The sequence below is a fragment of the Zonotrichia albicollis genome, chromosome 16 (assembly GCF_047830755.1).
Source record: "Zonotrichia albicollis isolate bZonAlb1 chromosome 16, bZonAlb1.hap1, whole genome shotgun sequence".
Taxonomy (NCBI): Eukaryota; Metazoa; Chordata; class Aves; order Passeriformes; family Passerellidae; genus Zonotrichia; species Zonotrichia albicollis.
The window spans coordinates 6,804,532-6,818,450 of NC_133834.1; the positions used below are offsets into that span (position 1 = coordinate 6,804,532).

The 13,919-nt window shown below is 40.6% G+C and overlaps 1 protein-coding gene across 1 annotated transcript in view; it reads left to right on the top strand.

Moving 5' to 3' along the window:
* BAIAP2L1 (BAR/IMD domain containing adaptor protein 2 like 1) overlaps window positions 1-13,919 on the top strand; it is a 34,130-nt gene that overhangs the window by 18,144 nt on the left and 2,067 nt on the right. Inside the window, exons 4-13 of the mRNA XM_074552820.1 lie at window positions 5,262-5,323; window positions 5,419-5,490; window positions 5,820-5,957; window positions 7,029-7,181; window positions 7,604-7,771; window positions 8,455-8,602; window positions 9,596-9,803; window positions 10,090-10,167; window positions 10,504-10,669; window positions 13,490-13,530. Coding sequence (XP_074408921.1) covers window positions 5,262-5,323; window positions 5,419-5,490; window positions 5,820-5,957; window positions 7,029-7,181; window positions 7,604-7,771; window positions 8,455-8,602; window positions 9,596-9,803; window positions 10,090-10,167; window positions 10,504-10,669; window positions 13,490-13,530 — 1,234 coding nt within the window. The remainder of the gene's footprint in view (window positions 1-5,261; window positions 5,324-5,418; window positions 5,491-5,819; window positions 5,958-7,028; window positions 7,182-7,603; window positions 7,772-8,454; window positions 8,603-9,595; window positions 9,804-10,089; window positions 10,168-10,503; window positions 10,670-13,489; window positions 13,531-13,919) is intronic.

Genomic DNA, 13,919 nt, shown 5'->3' on the forward strand with positions numbered 1-13,919 from the left:
CTAAATATGGCTTATAAACAGGCATTGACTTTCTAAAGTATAAAGATCTGAGCAGTATTCTGTCTCTTTTAATATTTAAATATCCCAATGTTTTAAAGAAAAATAATAATTTTAATTCAAGTAATTAAAATTCTGTCCTCTGTACTAGGAAAGTTCTTTGTTATGTGGTCCTAAAGTATTTCACATGATCATCAATGAAGTTTTAGGACAAGAAAAGGGTGACTATATATAGTTCTGATCCTGGGCCACAAAGGAAATGATATCATAAGAGGTGCTAGGCCACTAGAATAGAAGTGAACTGTGCTCTATTCCTTCATTGTTTGTTTAATTATGAAATGGGAAAAGGATCTTTGAATAAGAGGATTCTTTGGTGCTGTGTGCCATGCTGAGAGCAATGTGTAACCTAATGACAGGGAAGTGCTCAAGAGAGCATTGCCAAGTGTGTGTCAGTGAGAAACAGACAGGCACTTGTATGGGGAGGTCCTAGATGTGCAGGCAAACGTGTACATTGCAAATAAAGCTCATATTTGGGAAGGACAGAAGTCAGTGTACAGCATTTGCTGTAAAAGTAAAATGCTAAAATTCCCCTTTGGTCCTACAGGTGCATCTTGTGCCTAGAAAGTTCTGTGTGCTGGGTGAGGCAGCTGTGGACTCCTGGCCAAGTGTGTTTGCTGTGATATTACTGGAAAGAATTAATTGGACTGGATAAAAACAGAGGCTGAAGTTTTAGGCTGTTTTGGGTTGGGTTGTTTGGGGTATTTTTCACTTGAATCAGAGGAAAATTTGATTGTGGTCAAAGACACTGAAGAAGTCAGCAAGGGCTAGAATACATCTTTCAGGAGCACAGCTGTGAAGTCCTGTGGGAAGGAGCAAGTGGAGCACTGGGAGTTCATCAGTTCAAACACCACCAGTGCCCAGCCCACAGAATTAGCAACAGTGTCCAGCAATAAATCCTATTTATTGCTTACTGCTTACTACCCTGTCTGGCCGTGGAGGCAAGGTACTGAGACTGCTTATGCATCCTGCAGGACTGTTTATCTCTTCTGTATCAATGAGACTGGGAAGTAATTACTTATTTCCCTTAACCCTTAATCTGTTTTAAATTAACTCACTTATTTGCTTGTTATATCACAGAAACATTTGTGTTGTTCACAGCCTTCATGAGAACTCTGCATATTTTAAAATTATTCTCAGAATGCCATTTAGAATGTGAAATTCTCCTTACTTCTATTTTTATTTTATTTATGTATGGCTCTCGCTGCCTCAGGTATTATAGCTAGCATGTAGAGTGGACTTAAAATACCTTACTATACATTAAAATCTCTTCCCCTTTTCTTGATTATTCTTTATTTTTTTTCTCCTCTCCTTCACCTTCTGCAGTCACCTTCACAAAATGGCACTGGATGGTCATGTGTCAATGCCATTCTGTAAAATGAATTACAGGGAGATTCACTCCTGAATTCCTGTTCCATGTTTGCCCATGCAGTGAGGAAAGGCAGACTTGACCTAGTCCTAGTGATTTATGTGCATATTACTGTTAATTCTACAGAGTGTGTTAAAGCATTCTGGACAAATTGTATCAGAAGAAAAGTGCACTTAGAGCAGGGCAAGTTTTGCATTGTCCTATCCTTCTTTATGATTTTCTTCCCTCATATGTTAAATTCCATTAAATCTTTTGGTTTCATTAAAGCATCTCTTGCACAGTTAAATCATTCCTATCACAGAATGATAAATTTAACATGTTTGAAGCTTGGCAGATGTTTTGTTCCATCATATTTATTTATTTGTTACACTGTATTCCTTTGAAACTTCCTATTTTACTACCTCCTGGGGGCTACAGTTTTTGAAGGACTTTGTTTCTAACTTTCCCATGTCATAAATGCCTTTTTTCTGGGCAGAGGGTGACCTGGAGAAAAGAGCATCTTGCCAGCAATAGCAGCTAATAGCACACTTGGACTGTGCTGTCCCCATGTGCAGCTTTGACTCAGCCTTTCATTCTCTTGTTTAATAGAAATAATTATGTGGCTTCATCTCTGTCACAAAGGTAATCAACCTGCCCTGAATACTAAACAGGACAACAGGAGGTAAATGAGTGATATTATTAAGCATTTTGCCTGTTCCCAGACATCTAAAAAAGTCTCACTATTAAGAGACTTGAATTTTTTCAAGAGCAACCTCCTCTTAATAAAACAAAATCGAATTATATTTCAAGTAAGCTGATATAATTAATACTTTTATTGACTCTAATGTAGCTATTTGGTATTTAAAAGTTTAAGTGATTTTGTAGGTAGCTGTTGATCCTTGTTTCTATGACAGAACTCTATTGATTGAGTTCCATTTTTGTTTCTAACTTGAACAAATTCTTTTAGACTTCACAAGAACAGTCAACACAAGGTGAAAAGGTAAATAACCTGAACAATCAGCCAATGCAAACAGTGAGGTTGAAGTGTAACTTCTGCAGAAGTCCTGGCCTTACAATGAGTATTTCTGAGGGAAATTGCTTTCCTTGGCTTTCATCTCCTGGGCAAGACAGCCTTTCAGGGATTTTTCTTGCTCAGGGGATGCTGTATATGGAGAAATGACTGTTGCACCTTTTGGACTCATGGTTGTTTTGGGTTTTTTGTAACAAACCCAACATCATTAATGAAATTCTTGTCTGTATTAGTTTCTCAATAGAAAATATAGATGCAACAAAACAGCTTCCCAAATAGCTCGCTAGTCTGTGATGTAAAACCAAACAAATTTTATCATTTTGTTTGTATTTCTTGATAATTTTTCCTGCTTTCTTTTATCAACATCTCCCTTTTTAAGTTGTAGATAAGTATTCACAAAACTCTTCTAACTTTAAAAGTCCATTACAGTCTAAAATGTATCTTTTGAGTTGAGTTGGTGAAACAGAAACAAAGTGCATTCACTTCTGGAGCCTTAAAATAACACCGCTCACCTCCGTTACTTCAAGTGTTTGTGTAACTAATTGTATTTACTTTCCTATTGCATGTGAGCAACTAATTACTGTAGCACCTCTCACTTCTCAGAGTATTTATATTGCTATAGTCACCAGCAACTTTAAATATAAACAAAAAACCCACAGCACTCTGTGGGCTGTACAGAACTCAGAAAAACTATAAATATTTTTAAAAATAAAATAAAAAGCACTCTTCTGTCTCTGTGACTGTGAATTCCTTTTCCTGCTAGTCAAGGGGCTGTCTGTTCTCACTGCATTCCAATTCTTTCCTCTAAGTGTCCTGCAGTGTGTTGTGCAGAGAGGTAGGGGTGGGCACTGGAGCAGGAAGAGGGATTCCTGAAAAGCCAGGACAGACACGTGTGTTTCCCCATAAACAACAATGCAGGCCCATATTTTATAAGATTTAGTTGCAAATCTGCTGTGTCACGCTGTTTCACAAGAGATGTGGTCCTTATTTCAAAGAAGCGAAGATTTTGAGATGATGTAACTGGAGAATGATAAATTAGAAGGGAGAAAGGTGGTAACACATCCATGGACATGGGGATGCTTCTGCCTGAGAAGGTTACCAAGTCACCAACCTGCTCTCTGGGAGACAGGCTTGGGTGTCTGTGCAGATGAGAAAGAAAATAAGAAAGTTCTCATAAAGAGTTCTGTCATTCATTTATTGAGCCATTTTTTTAAATTATTGGCATCTTTTGGGAGCTTTTCTGAACAGCTGAATGATCTGGGATGATAAGTTTTTGCTCAAGGATTCTCAAAGAATATAGATGGTAGAAAACAAAATTCATATTTTGAGCATGTTGAGCACCTAATGCATCCTTTCTATTTTAACTCAAAAAAAGGAAACTAGAATTGCACAAGATGGCAAACAGGAGGGACACACAGCCCGATGCAGTGACTGGCAGTGATGTGCAGGAATTACAGAACGGTGGTCACTGCAGCCCTGCCTGTGCACAAGGACAGCACAACTGCAGGTGCCTGTGGCAAATCCAGCTGGGACAGCTGCGAGGGTTATTGAGGGATACAAGGATCACTGCAGGAGGTGTGCCAGGGAACCAGCTGTCAAACTGAACCTGCCAGTCCTGCCATGCAAATGGAGTGCCAGGAAAACACATCCCTAGTCAAGGCCTCCACATGCAGCCCAGTTTGTGGATCTGATCAGGGTCCCAGCAGTTCCAGCTCTGGCAGCGGCCCCTGGTCAGGAGCTGGGAGCAGCTGCTCTGATCTGGGCCCTTCAGCTGCTCTCCTCACAGTGCTGCCACCTCCCAGACAGGGCTGGCACTGTCTGTGTGCCCCTGCCAGGGCAGGGAAGGGCGTGGGGCTGACGTGGCTGTGAGCAGCAGGCAGGGTGATGTGGCTGCTGCAGGCAGGGTGATGTGGCTGCTGCAGGGGCTGGCACAGGCAGGGTGATGTGGCTGGCACAGGCAGGGTGGTGTGGCTGGCACAGGCAGGGTGGTGTGGCTGTGAGCAGCAGGCAGGGTGGTGTGGCTGGCACAGGCAGGATGATGTGGCTGCTGCAGGCAGGGTGGTGTGGCTGGCACAGGCAGGGTGGTGTGGCTGGCACAGGCAGGGCAGCACCAGCCCATGGCTCTCACTGCTTTGCATGTACATCTCCAAAGATGGAGAGATGTTTCCTCTGTATCCTCCTGAAGCAAAATGGAACAGTTCAGCTTTCAGCTGCTCACAGTCCTGACTGGGCTGTGTGAATTTGTGTTAAGTCTATGCAGAGCAGAGTGGGATACTCAGGGTCTGTTGTGAGGATGCTGAGGAATCTGCTTTGCCTTGGCTGCTGGTTAAGGCAGCACAGGTGGGAATTCCTGTGTGGAGCAGGTCTGTTTTAGCAGGTGTGCAGTGAGGGAACTGAAAGGTTGCTTTGTTGACTCTGAAGGTGCAGTAACTTAATAAATATTGAAGTTTAGTTTTCAGACTATGAAATGGATAGCAACTATTTGGGTTGGAACAACTTGTGTGCTATTCTCTGACTTGGCACAAAAAGAGGCTGTTAACCAAACCAACAGGAGCTGCTCTGGAGAGAAGGAAGCATTGCCTGGCACTCCAGGGCCCTTTTGCATAACAATGCATGATTAGTTATTCTTCTATCACTTATGTACTGCTTGGTTTGTCTGTGGCCAGAGTTAATTATTCATTTCAGCTGCTGTGATGAGCAAGAAATTTCCTACCCCTCTTAATATAACCATTAATGAGTATTTAGTTAAATGTATTTTATTACTGCTCTTTTTTAACTAACTTCAGAAGTCTAAGAAAGAAACCAATATAGTTGTATGTTTATCAACAGGCCAAGTTCTGGTAGAAATCTCAAGAACACACAAGAAACTTAATGACAGTCTAGAGGAGAGTGTAAGTTAAATGATTTCTTCTAATTAATTTTGATCGTGAAATTATAAACTACTTTTGCTAATTTTTAATAACCCTTAATTCATTTGTTTTTAAAGTTCAAAAAGTTTCATAAAGAAATTATATCTGAACTGGAGAAGAAAACAGACTTGGATGTAAAATATATGACTGTAAGTACATTCAATTCTAAAACTCCTATTTTATTTGTCTATTGCTAGTCAAAGAATTTTTTAGATGTTGTTTCCCAAGATTTAATTAATTGATACAACTTTAATAGAAATGCACTTTATACATATAAAGATGGCCAAAATTTTCATGCTTAATTAAAGTTTAAAAGGGAAGCCCTGTATGACTTCATAGCTCCTTATAGAACTACAGCAGTTGCTGAAGTCATTTGGGGTGTGTGAGCAATATCTGAGATCACAGTCATGCTTTTCAGTCCCTTACCCAGGTACAGGGCTGAGTGCTTTATGAGGTGATGTAAATGCTTTGATTGCAGGCAACTTTAAAAAGGTACCAAACTGAACACAGAAGCAAACTGGATTCTTTAGAGAAGTCTCAAGCTGAGCTGAAAAAAATCAGAAGGAAAAGCCAAGGAGCACGAAATGTAACGAAGTATGAGCACAAAGAAATGGAGGTCAGTGCATTGTCTCTTATTTGTTTTTCTCTGTATGAGAACTGGTCAACAGAAAAAGTTAATGGTTCCTCAGAGCTGGTGTGTGCTAAAGGCACTCCTGGAGTTTGTACAGCAGCTGCAAGTGAGCTCTCACTGCTCCAGTGTACATATTCAGAGACCTCTGGTTCCTAGATTTCATCCCTTGACCAATAGTTGATCTGTAACTGCACCTTTATACAGAGCTCTACCCAGGGAGCCAGCTCAACTATGCAAATTCGGTAGTAATTTGCTATAGAGTCATCTCCCTAAGCAGGTAGTGCCAACTGGTGTTAGTGCCTTTCCTACTGCCCTTAATGCAGCACTGCCATCTTGAGGTGAAATCTGAAATGGCAAGACACGGAAGGGAAACTGTTGTAAAATTAGTAACTCAGATTCTCATTGTTATGTGTCTCTCTGAAATACTTGCCATAGATATTTTTATTTACATGACACTTGTACTTCCTGCTAGCTTATATATTTTTTTTCTCCATATCTATTTTAATTTTCAAAGACATCTATGTGTATAACACAGTACAATAAGTGTAGGTAACAGTACCTCCTATTTCTTACTGCCTGTCTTTTAACCTGCTTTCATAAGAGTTGAGGGTTTTTTGAAGGTTCTGGGTCTGAGTTCAAGGATTAGCATTTAATGAATGCTCATAATCTCAGATAAATATAGTTCAGTCTTTTTAGTAACTCACACCCTCCCCCCTTAAATGAAGCAGAGATTCATCCCAGCTTTGTGTGAATAAATGGAGCTGTGGTGGTGCAGACAAAGGTCATTAGTCTAATTTGAACACACACCACACACCCCCCCCTCACAACCCTAAATAGGCTGCTAATTGCCTGTAGGGACAATGTACATTCACCTGATGAGATCAGGGAAGTCAGATCTGTGCAGGGAAAGAGAGGGACTCAGAAGGAGAGCCACCCTATCCCACTCTGCCTTTCCAAAAGCTTTTCTAAGGCTTTTAGAGTTTACTTAACTAATTGGATATAGCATCAAATAAAACTCAGAGGCTCTCTGTGATTTTTTTCCCCTTTTTCCCTCAGTATTTGGAAACCGTGAGCTCTCGACAAAGTGATATTCAGAGATTTATTGCAGAAGGCTGCAGAGAAGCTCTCCTTGAAGAGAAAAGAAGGTTCTGTTTTCTGGTTGACAAGCACTGCAGCTTTACCCAGCACATGCACTTCTACCACGTTCAGGTCAGTGCTGTGAGCATAAACAGAAATCCAGGCACACAGGAGTATTGAATGTTTCCTGCAGCATGTACACCAGACTGTCACAAATAGCTACGAAAAACTGAAGTGCCAGACAAGTGTGCCTAGTTCACAGAAGATGTTTACAATACACTGTTCTATGAAATGTATTGTAGCAAAAATCAAGGGTTACTGTGAATTTTTTTTAATCATGTATTAAGAAAAAAACACATGGACTCATCAGGTACTTCCAATATCTGACCCTGCAAAAGAGATGTTTTTACAACATCTTATTTGTTTCAAAAAGGTATTCATCAGAAGAATCTTAGAAAGTACTTCCATTTTGGTATAATGAAAGTTATGCAGTAGATTTGTGCAATTTAATGAAAAAGCCTATCTTTGACAAGTACCTTTTAATTCGGATGCAGTGTGCAGACTTCCTAAAATCCAAGCTGCCTGGGTGGGAGGAAATCTGTAGTGATGCCACCAAGGTGCCTGAAAAAGTGAGAATGATGATAGATGAAATGAGGACCCCTGGCTCCACGCCGGTCTCGGGGACGCCGCAGCCCTCGCCCATGGTGAAGAGAAACACCCTGGTAAGCTGCTCCTCGTGGGGGTGGAGAGGCTTCAGGGGGTTCTGCTGGACCTCAGCACGGTGGAGCTCAGCTGGAATATGCTGGGCTTGGGCACAGAGCCACAACCACTAAGCTGAAGCTCTATGGGGAAAATACACAGCAGAGAAGGGAGGAGCACGTGTCCAAGCAAGGCTCAGTTCTCAGCTGGGCACCCAGGGTTTCTCCTGAAGCACTTTTGTTCCAGCCATTCCATTTCCTACATTCTTGTCTCTAAGTAATAGCATTACATACTCAGTAGTTCAATGTAAACTTAAGAAAAATGTGATTTTCTATTTTTTTTCCTTCTTCCTGTCATGATTATTAGCTTATTGGAATACAGGTGAAATTCTCATTTCTGCTGGTTAGCTATATCGTCATTAATTGTTGAATTTCTAAAAGATGAGAGTAAACTTCTAAACAAGAAAAATCTGGAGATCATCATGCTATTTTCAGATAAAAGGCTATTGTAGCCTTCCCAGTCGCAAGTGTTTATCAAACACTTACAAACCTTCAATCAGCAATTCCATAGGAACACGTGGGCTTTATGTCATGTTTAAATGTGTATCCTTTAGGAATGGTTAAGCATTGCTCTCTAGAATTTAATCTTGCAAAAAAGTTATTGCTGTTCCCTCAGTATTGTGATACTGTTGTTTTTGTGACTCCAGATTGGAAATGATTTTTATCCTCAAGAAAATGCATCCAAAGTGCCCCCAGCCCCCACAGGCAGGGCGTACACGAGCCCACTCGTGGATATGTTCAACAATCCTGCAACAGCTCCCAAAGCTCCTTCTGAAAAGCTGAATCACTCAGCAGGTGAGTGTCCTGCAAACTGGGTAAGTGTGGATGACAGCCTGCAGTGTTCAAAATTACCTCAGGGCTGGGAGTAGGAAATGGCCTTTACAGAGGATTTATACATTTACCTAACAGGAGAGAGAGATGTGTTAAATGCAGGTCAGGATAAGGCATTTCTATTTAATTTACTTTCTGTGTGTCACTGATTAACCCAACTTAATTGCTCTCATGGCTGAAATGTTACCAGCAGAAGGCATTCCATGATTTTAACAGGACACATCTGAGTGTTTCAGTGCACAAACACTGACAGTCTCACTCTGCCTTACTTTAAGGGCACGGAGCAGTAAGGGAGAAATGCATGTGGGACAAGATGCACACAGTCTTGTAGTTCTTTTCCTGAAATTTAAAATCCTAATAAGATCTCCCCAAGTGTCTAATATATTGATTTTTATACTTTCTGTGATATGCAAAACAACTGGGCCTAGACCACGGGATAAGAAATACAGAACTCTTCAATGTGTAATAGAAATTCCAGCATTTCTTCCTTAAAAATAGTCAAATAACATACAGTTTTAAGTCCTCCTTTATATTTTTTCTGGTAAACGTCTGGTGTCCAGAAAGTGCTGAGTATCTTCAAGTCTTCTCAATGCTGAAGCTGAGTGCTGAGGCACATTTGAAAGCATCAGTTGGATTTTATACACAGTTCCATTTTTCAGAAGGGAAAATTTTCAAAGGTCTTTTACAGGTGTGATTGTTTAGTACTTTTCATGGCAAAAGAGGAAAGAAATAGCCAGTTAGAACTCACAGAACTTTTTCTGCCTGTTGGTTCCACTTTATTATGCTGGGTGTGTGCATATAAAGGCATATGCAGTTAAGAACTTCATGCTGATAAGAAACATTGGCAGTGAGAGGGTCTAAGTACAAAGTCTCCATTTTCACTTGAGTTTTCCTTTATTTTTTTCCTCTCAGATTACTAATTGCATTTATTTCTGTCTCTTTTTTTTTTTTTGACAGAGAATTCAGATGATGCCAGTTTATCACGCTCAACTTCTGTTGCCACGGGATTGAATATAATGAAAAGGCAAAAAGTGAAGACAATCTTCCCTCACACTGCTGGAAGCAACAAGACATTGCTCAGCTTTGCCCAGGGGGATGTCATCACCCTGCTGGTGGCTGAGGAAAAGGATGGCTGGCTCTATGGGGAGCACGACACAACCAGACTGTAAGATAATCATTACCCACCTTGAACATGCAGTAAAATGTGTCTCACCAGACTATGTTAGCAGATATTAGTAAATGGTTTTCCACCTTTTTTACTGGCTGTCACTGATGAGGGACTTGGGGTTTCCCTCTAAAGAAGAATCTCTGCACATATTTGGTTTTACACACTAATTTGGCATAATTAGAAATTGGTTTCTTCAAAAGTCAAATCTGTTTGCTGACTCTACTGTTGTATTTTGAAAGATTTTTCCAATTTTATATAATATAAAAGACCTTTCCTTTTACAGAAAAGGATGGTTTCCATCATCATACACCAGACCACTGGATGAATCAGCAGAAGAAAAAGCCTTTGCCCCAGTGCCAAGGTAACATTTTGGGTGGCACTTGCAGAAATGCCCAGATCTTCACTAACATTTATTTAAAATGTTATTTTTGTGCTCACGGTTTTTAAAGTTCAGTAAAATGTACAGTAAATACTCTCTAATAGTCTGTGGTACAATGCCTTAATTATGCTAAGAATGTGTTTTAATGGTCAGACACAGAGGCAAGGAGTAGCTTTGGAACAGCCTTAACTCAGATTCCCCCCGGCTCCAGGACATGGCACCATTATTCACTTCCAGCACGTCTGAGCTCCCCTGGTGCTGCAGGGAAGTGCAGGGTGCATTCTGGTACCTGAGAATTTGCTGGGTTCTCTCTTGCAGCCCTGCACCCATCCGAAGTGTCAGCTCTGTGAACCTTGTGGAGAAGGGGGAGGTTGTCCTCCCACCACCAGACTACCTGGGGGCTGCCCAGACAGACAGACGGATGGAGCCTGCCAAAGGTGCTGCTGTGAAAACCCCGACGGACAGAGCGGAGCAGGCGGGCCCGGTGAGTCAGGGAGCCCCAAGGAACCCAAACATTTCACCCTGCTCTGAAATGAGCCCTGGCAGCTCCCACCTCACCTACCTGTGCTGGACCTCAGCCCTCTGACCCATCTGTCTGCAGAATATCAGGGGTTTTGGCATTCCAGTCCATCCATCCTAACAGGAAGGGAGAAGAATTGATCAGGGATATCACTGACAGGAGCAGGAGATTTACCCTGCACAGCAAAACTTCTCAGCCATGGAATCTGTTCAACATGAAAAGAAATTCTGACAGAAAGCAGTACAGATCCATCACCTCCAGTGATGTTAGGGCTGTGGGACACAGGGGCTTACAGCAGAATAAACTCTGTGTAAACTCTGTGTTTGCAGCTATTGCCAGGGGAGAGCTGTACCAACTCCTGGCTGTTTTCAGCAAAGCTGCAGCTAAGTGAAAATACATTTTTTTATGACCTGACAATGTATAACAATGCTGTTATTTCTGCTGTTTAGGCAGCTTTCAAACTGATTCAAAATGAAGACTAATCAAATTAGGCAATTACAAGCTTCTTTCTTGCTGCTTGTTTAAGTATTTTGCTGATGTGTATGTAAGGGTGTATGTAAGGGTGATGTTTTGAGACTTTCTCCAAAAAGCCTCTTGAAGCAGAGATCACATTTTGAAGGCAAAAAAATAAAATTAAATAAAATAAGGCTAGCATTGCTAAAATATGAGACACTGTACCAAAGTAAGATGAGAAGTTCCATTAGTCAGTGCCATGGGAAACTTCAGGAATCAAAGAATAATACAATTGGCTGCCAGCTAAAAAATGGTATTATTTATTGACTAAAATTTTTTGTCTCTCAGTCTAGGATCCAAACAAATGTTTAGGTTGACCTGCTGACAGATGTTTTTGCTTTCTAAGTAATCTGGTGAATCCTACAGTAGATATTGAAGTGGCCTTCACAGTCACTTTTGTAATCAAATCACAGACTTGTGTCTAGTTCTTAAAAGAACAGGTTACCTCACTTTACAAATATAAAAAGTGTGAAAGAAAGTATGAAAGTTGTTGTTGGAGATTTGTGAAGCTCCTCTCAGTTAGAGATCTTACTCCATTTCAGTATGAGTCATGTTTTGGGATACCCTTTTTTTTTTCCAATATAAATATTCCTACAGAAAAGATTTGTACTTTTGGGGGAGACAGAACAGTTTAATATTAGCATATATATTTGAATCTACATTCAAGTAAGTGGGTTTATTTCTCAGTAATGAACATTGTGGGGTAGAAGTGTGTAGTTTGTGCAGTGATGTTTCTGGGACAGTGTTTCTGTGAGGAATGAAGCTTTGCTGCTCCATAAAATGACTATCAAGAAATATCTAAATCTCAGTGTTCACTTACTTTCAAAACAAATATCTGGGAATTCCTAAAATGATTCTGAAGACCAGCATCTGTATTTTGACAAATTTGTGGTTTTCATTTTTGAATGAAGAAGCCATGGGCATTAGCAATGGTGTAATGTCAGAATTTCTGGTGGCTCCCTCAGCCTGTGTTGCTGTTGAAGCCTGCAGGATCCACATGGCCTTCAAATGTGATTGTGTCCAAACCCTTGGGAGCTGCCAGTCCAGCAGGGAGAGTTCTGTGCCTGGGAGCAGGTGACTGACTAAAGAGCTTAAAGAATTACAGCATGTGTGAAATGGTCTCAGGATCCCTGCCCTGTTCTGCTCTCCATGGGGGCACTCCATTCTCAGGAACAGACGCCTTAAGGGCTGTTTTGGTTCGTGGCATTAGGTCAGGGGGTTTAGGAATAAATTTAAGGCTTGTGGACTAACATTCCTGTTGAACCAGAAACTCAAGAGAAATGGCAGACCAGGCAGTTGGCAGAGCTTTAATTAGAGCTGTACAATCTCTTTGGAAGCCAGAATGGAAACTAATAGCTCCTAGGAGTGGAAAACAAATACATCTTTTTTTGATAATCTAAATTTCTACAGGGAAAGAAAAACTAAAATAAACTAGAACTTCTGGAGTACAGAACAATGACCACTTTTGTTGAGGCACCTCCCAACCCAGAGCAGCTGCTGTGACCCCATCTTAGGACAACTCTGGAGGAGAGCTGCTGCACTTGCAAGTGTTTTGTTCCAAAGTCACTGTTTATTTTCATTCTTGCAGAACTTCCTTGTCTTTCCTGCTTCCGTGCAAGTCCCCAAGCCCCACATCTCCATAGGCTTTGGAAATGAGCCCAACATTATCCTGGGCTGCCTTGGACATTCCTACAGCATTTACAGACATGTCAAACAGGCTGCTCACCAGGCCTCCTATGCAGAAGCAGGAAATGATTCAAGGCATCTTATTTTTGTTTCAGAATACACAGAAAAAATAGCTCAGGATTTCAAGAAGGAGAGATGAGGAATGGTCCTTGACAGTTAAACTGTTCCTACTGTGCTACACAAGGCAGTAATATCACAACAGTATCAATTATAAAAAAAGACTTTATAGTTGACATAGCTTTGAGGAGGGTTGGTGTTCAGTAAGATTTAATTCAGGCATGTTCATTTTTTCTTAATTTTAAGGGTTAATTAGGCCTAATTCTAAGATCTATCTACAGCTGATGTACTTGAGCAATTTCACTGGAGTCAAGCCAAGCATGAGTTAAGAACCTGCTGAATAAGGCCCTGAAACACAGCGTGTCTGGAATGGGAAGCCTGGCAGGCTTTGCTTCAGCACTGAAATTTGAAGTATTAAGACCAAACTGGCCATACAGGTTAATTACAGGGTCTCTTTCCCTTAGCAGGACAGCAAGATCACCTGTAGCATATTTCTACAAATTCATGTGAATTTTTTTTCTTTTACAGAAACCTGACATGAATGGCATTATAAAACCACCTTTTCTAAGGTAAAATAGATATACACTGATTTTGTTGTGTTTTTATATTGGCTTATTTTATTTTATTGATTATAAGGGGAAATAAGGATGTTTATCATTAATTTCTCTGTGACCTTTCCCAGTCACTGCTAGAACAATATGGCTAAAATTAGTTAGACTTTCCTCAAGGGTGGCATCAAGTGCAGCACAATACACAGGCCCTTCTCAGAAAAACATATTTCTCCAATAGCTTGACAGGAAGCAGGACTTAAAATCCTTCTTTAACTAATTTTGAGGGTTAAAAGCAAAAATCTTTGAAGATGGGAGCTATTTAAAAAGTCCAGATGTAACTGGGCATTAACTTCCCATATTTCTGGCTCACTGAAAAGTGATTCTTCATATGTAACCTCATTTTAAAA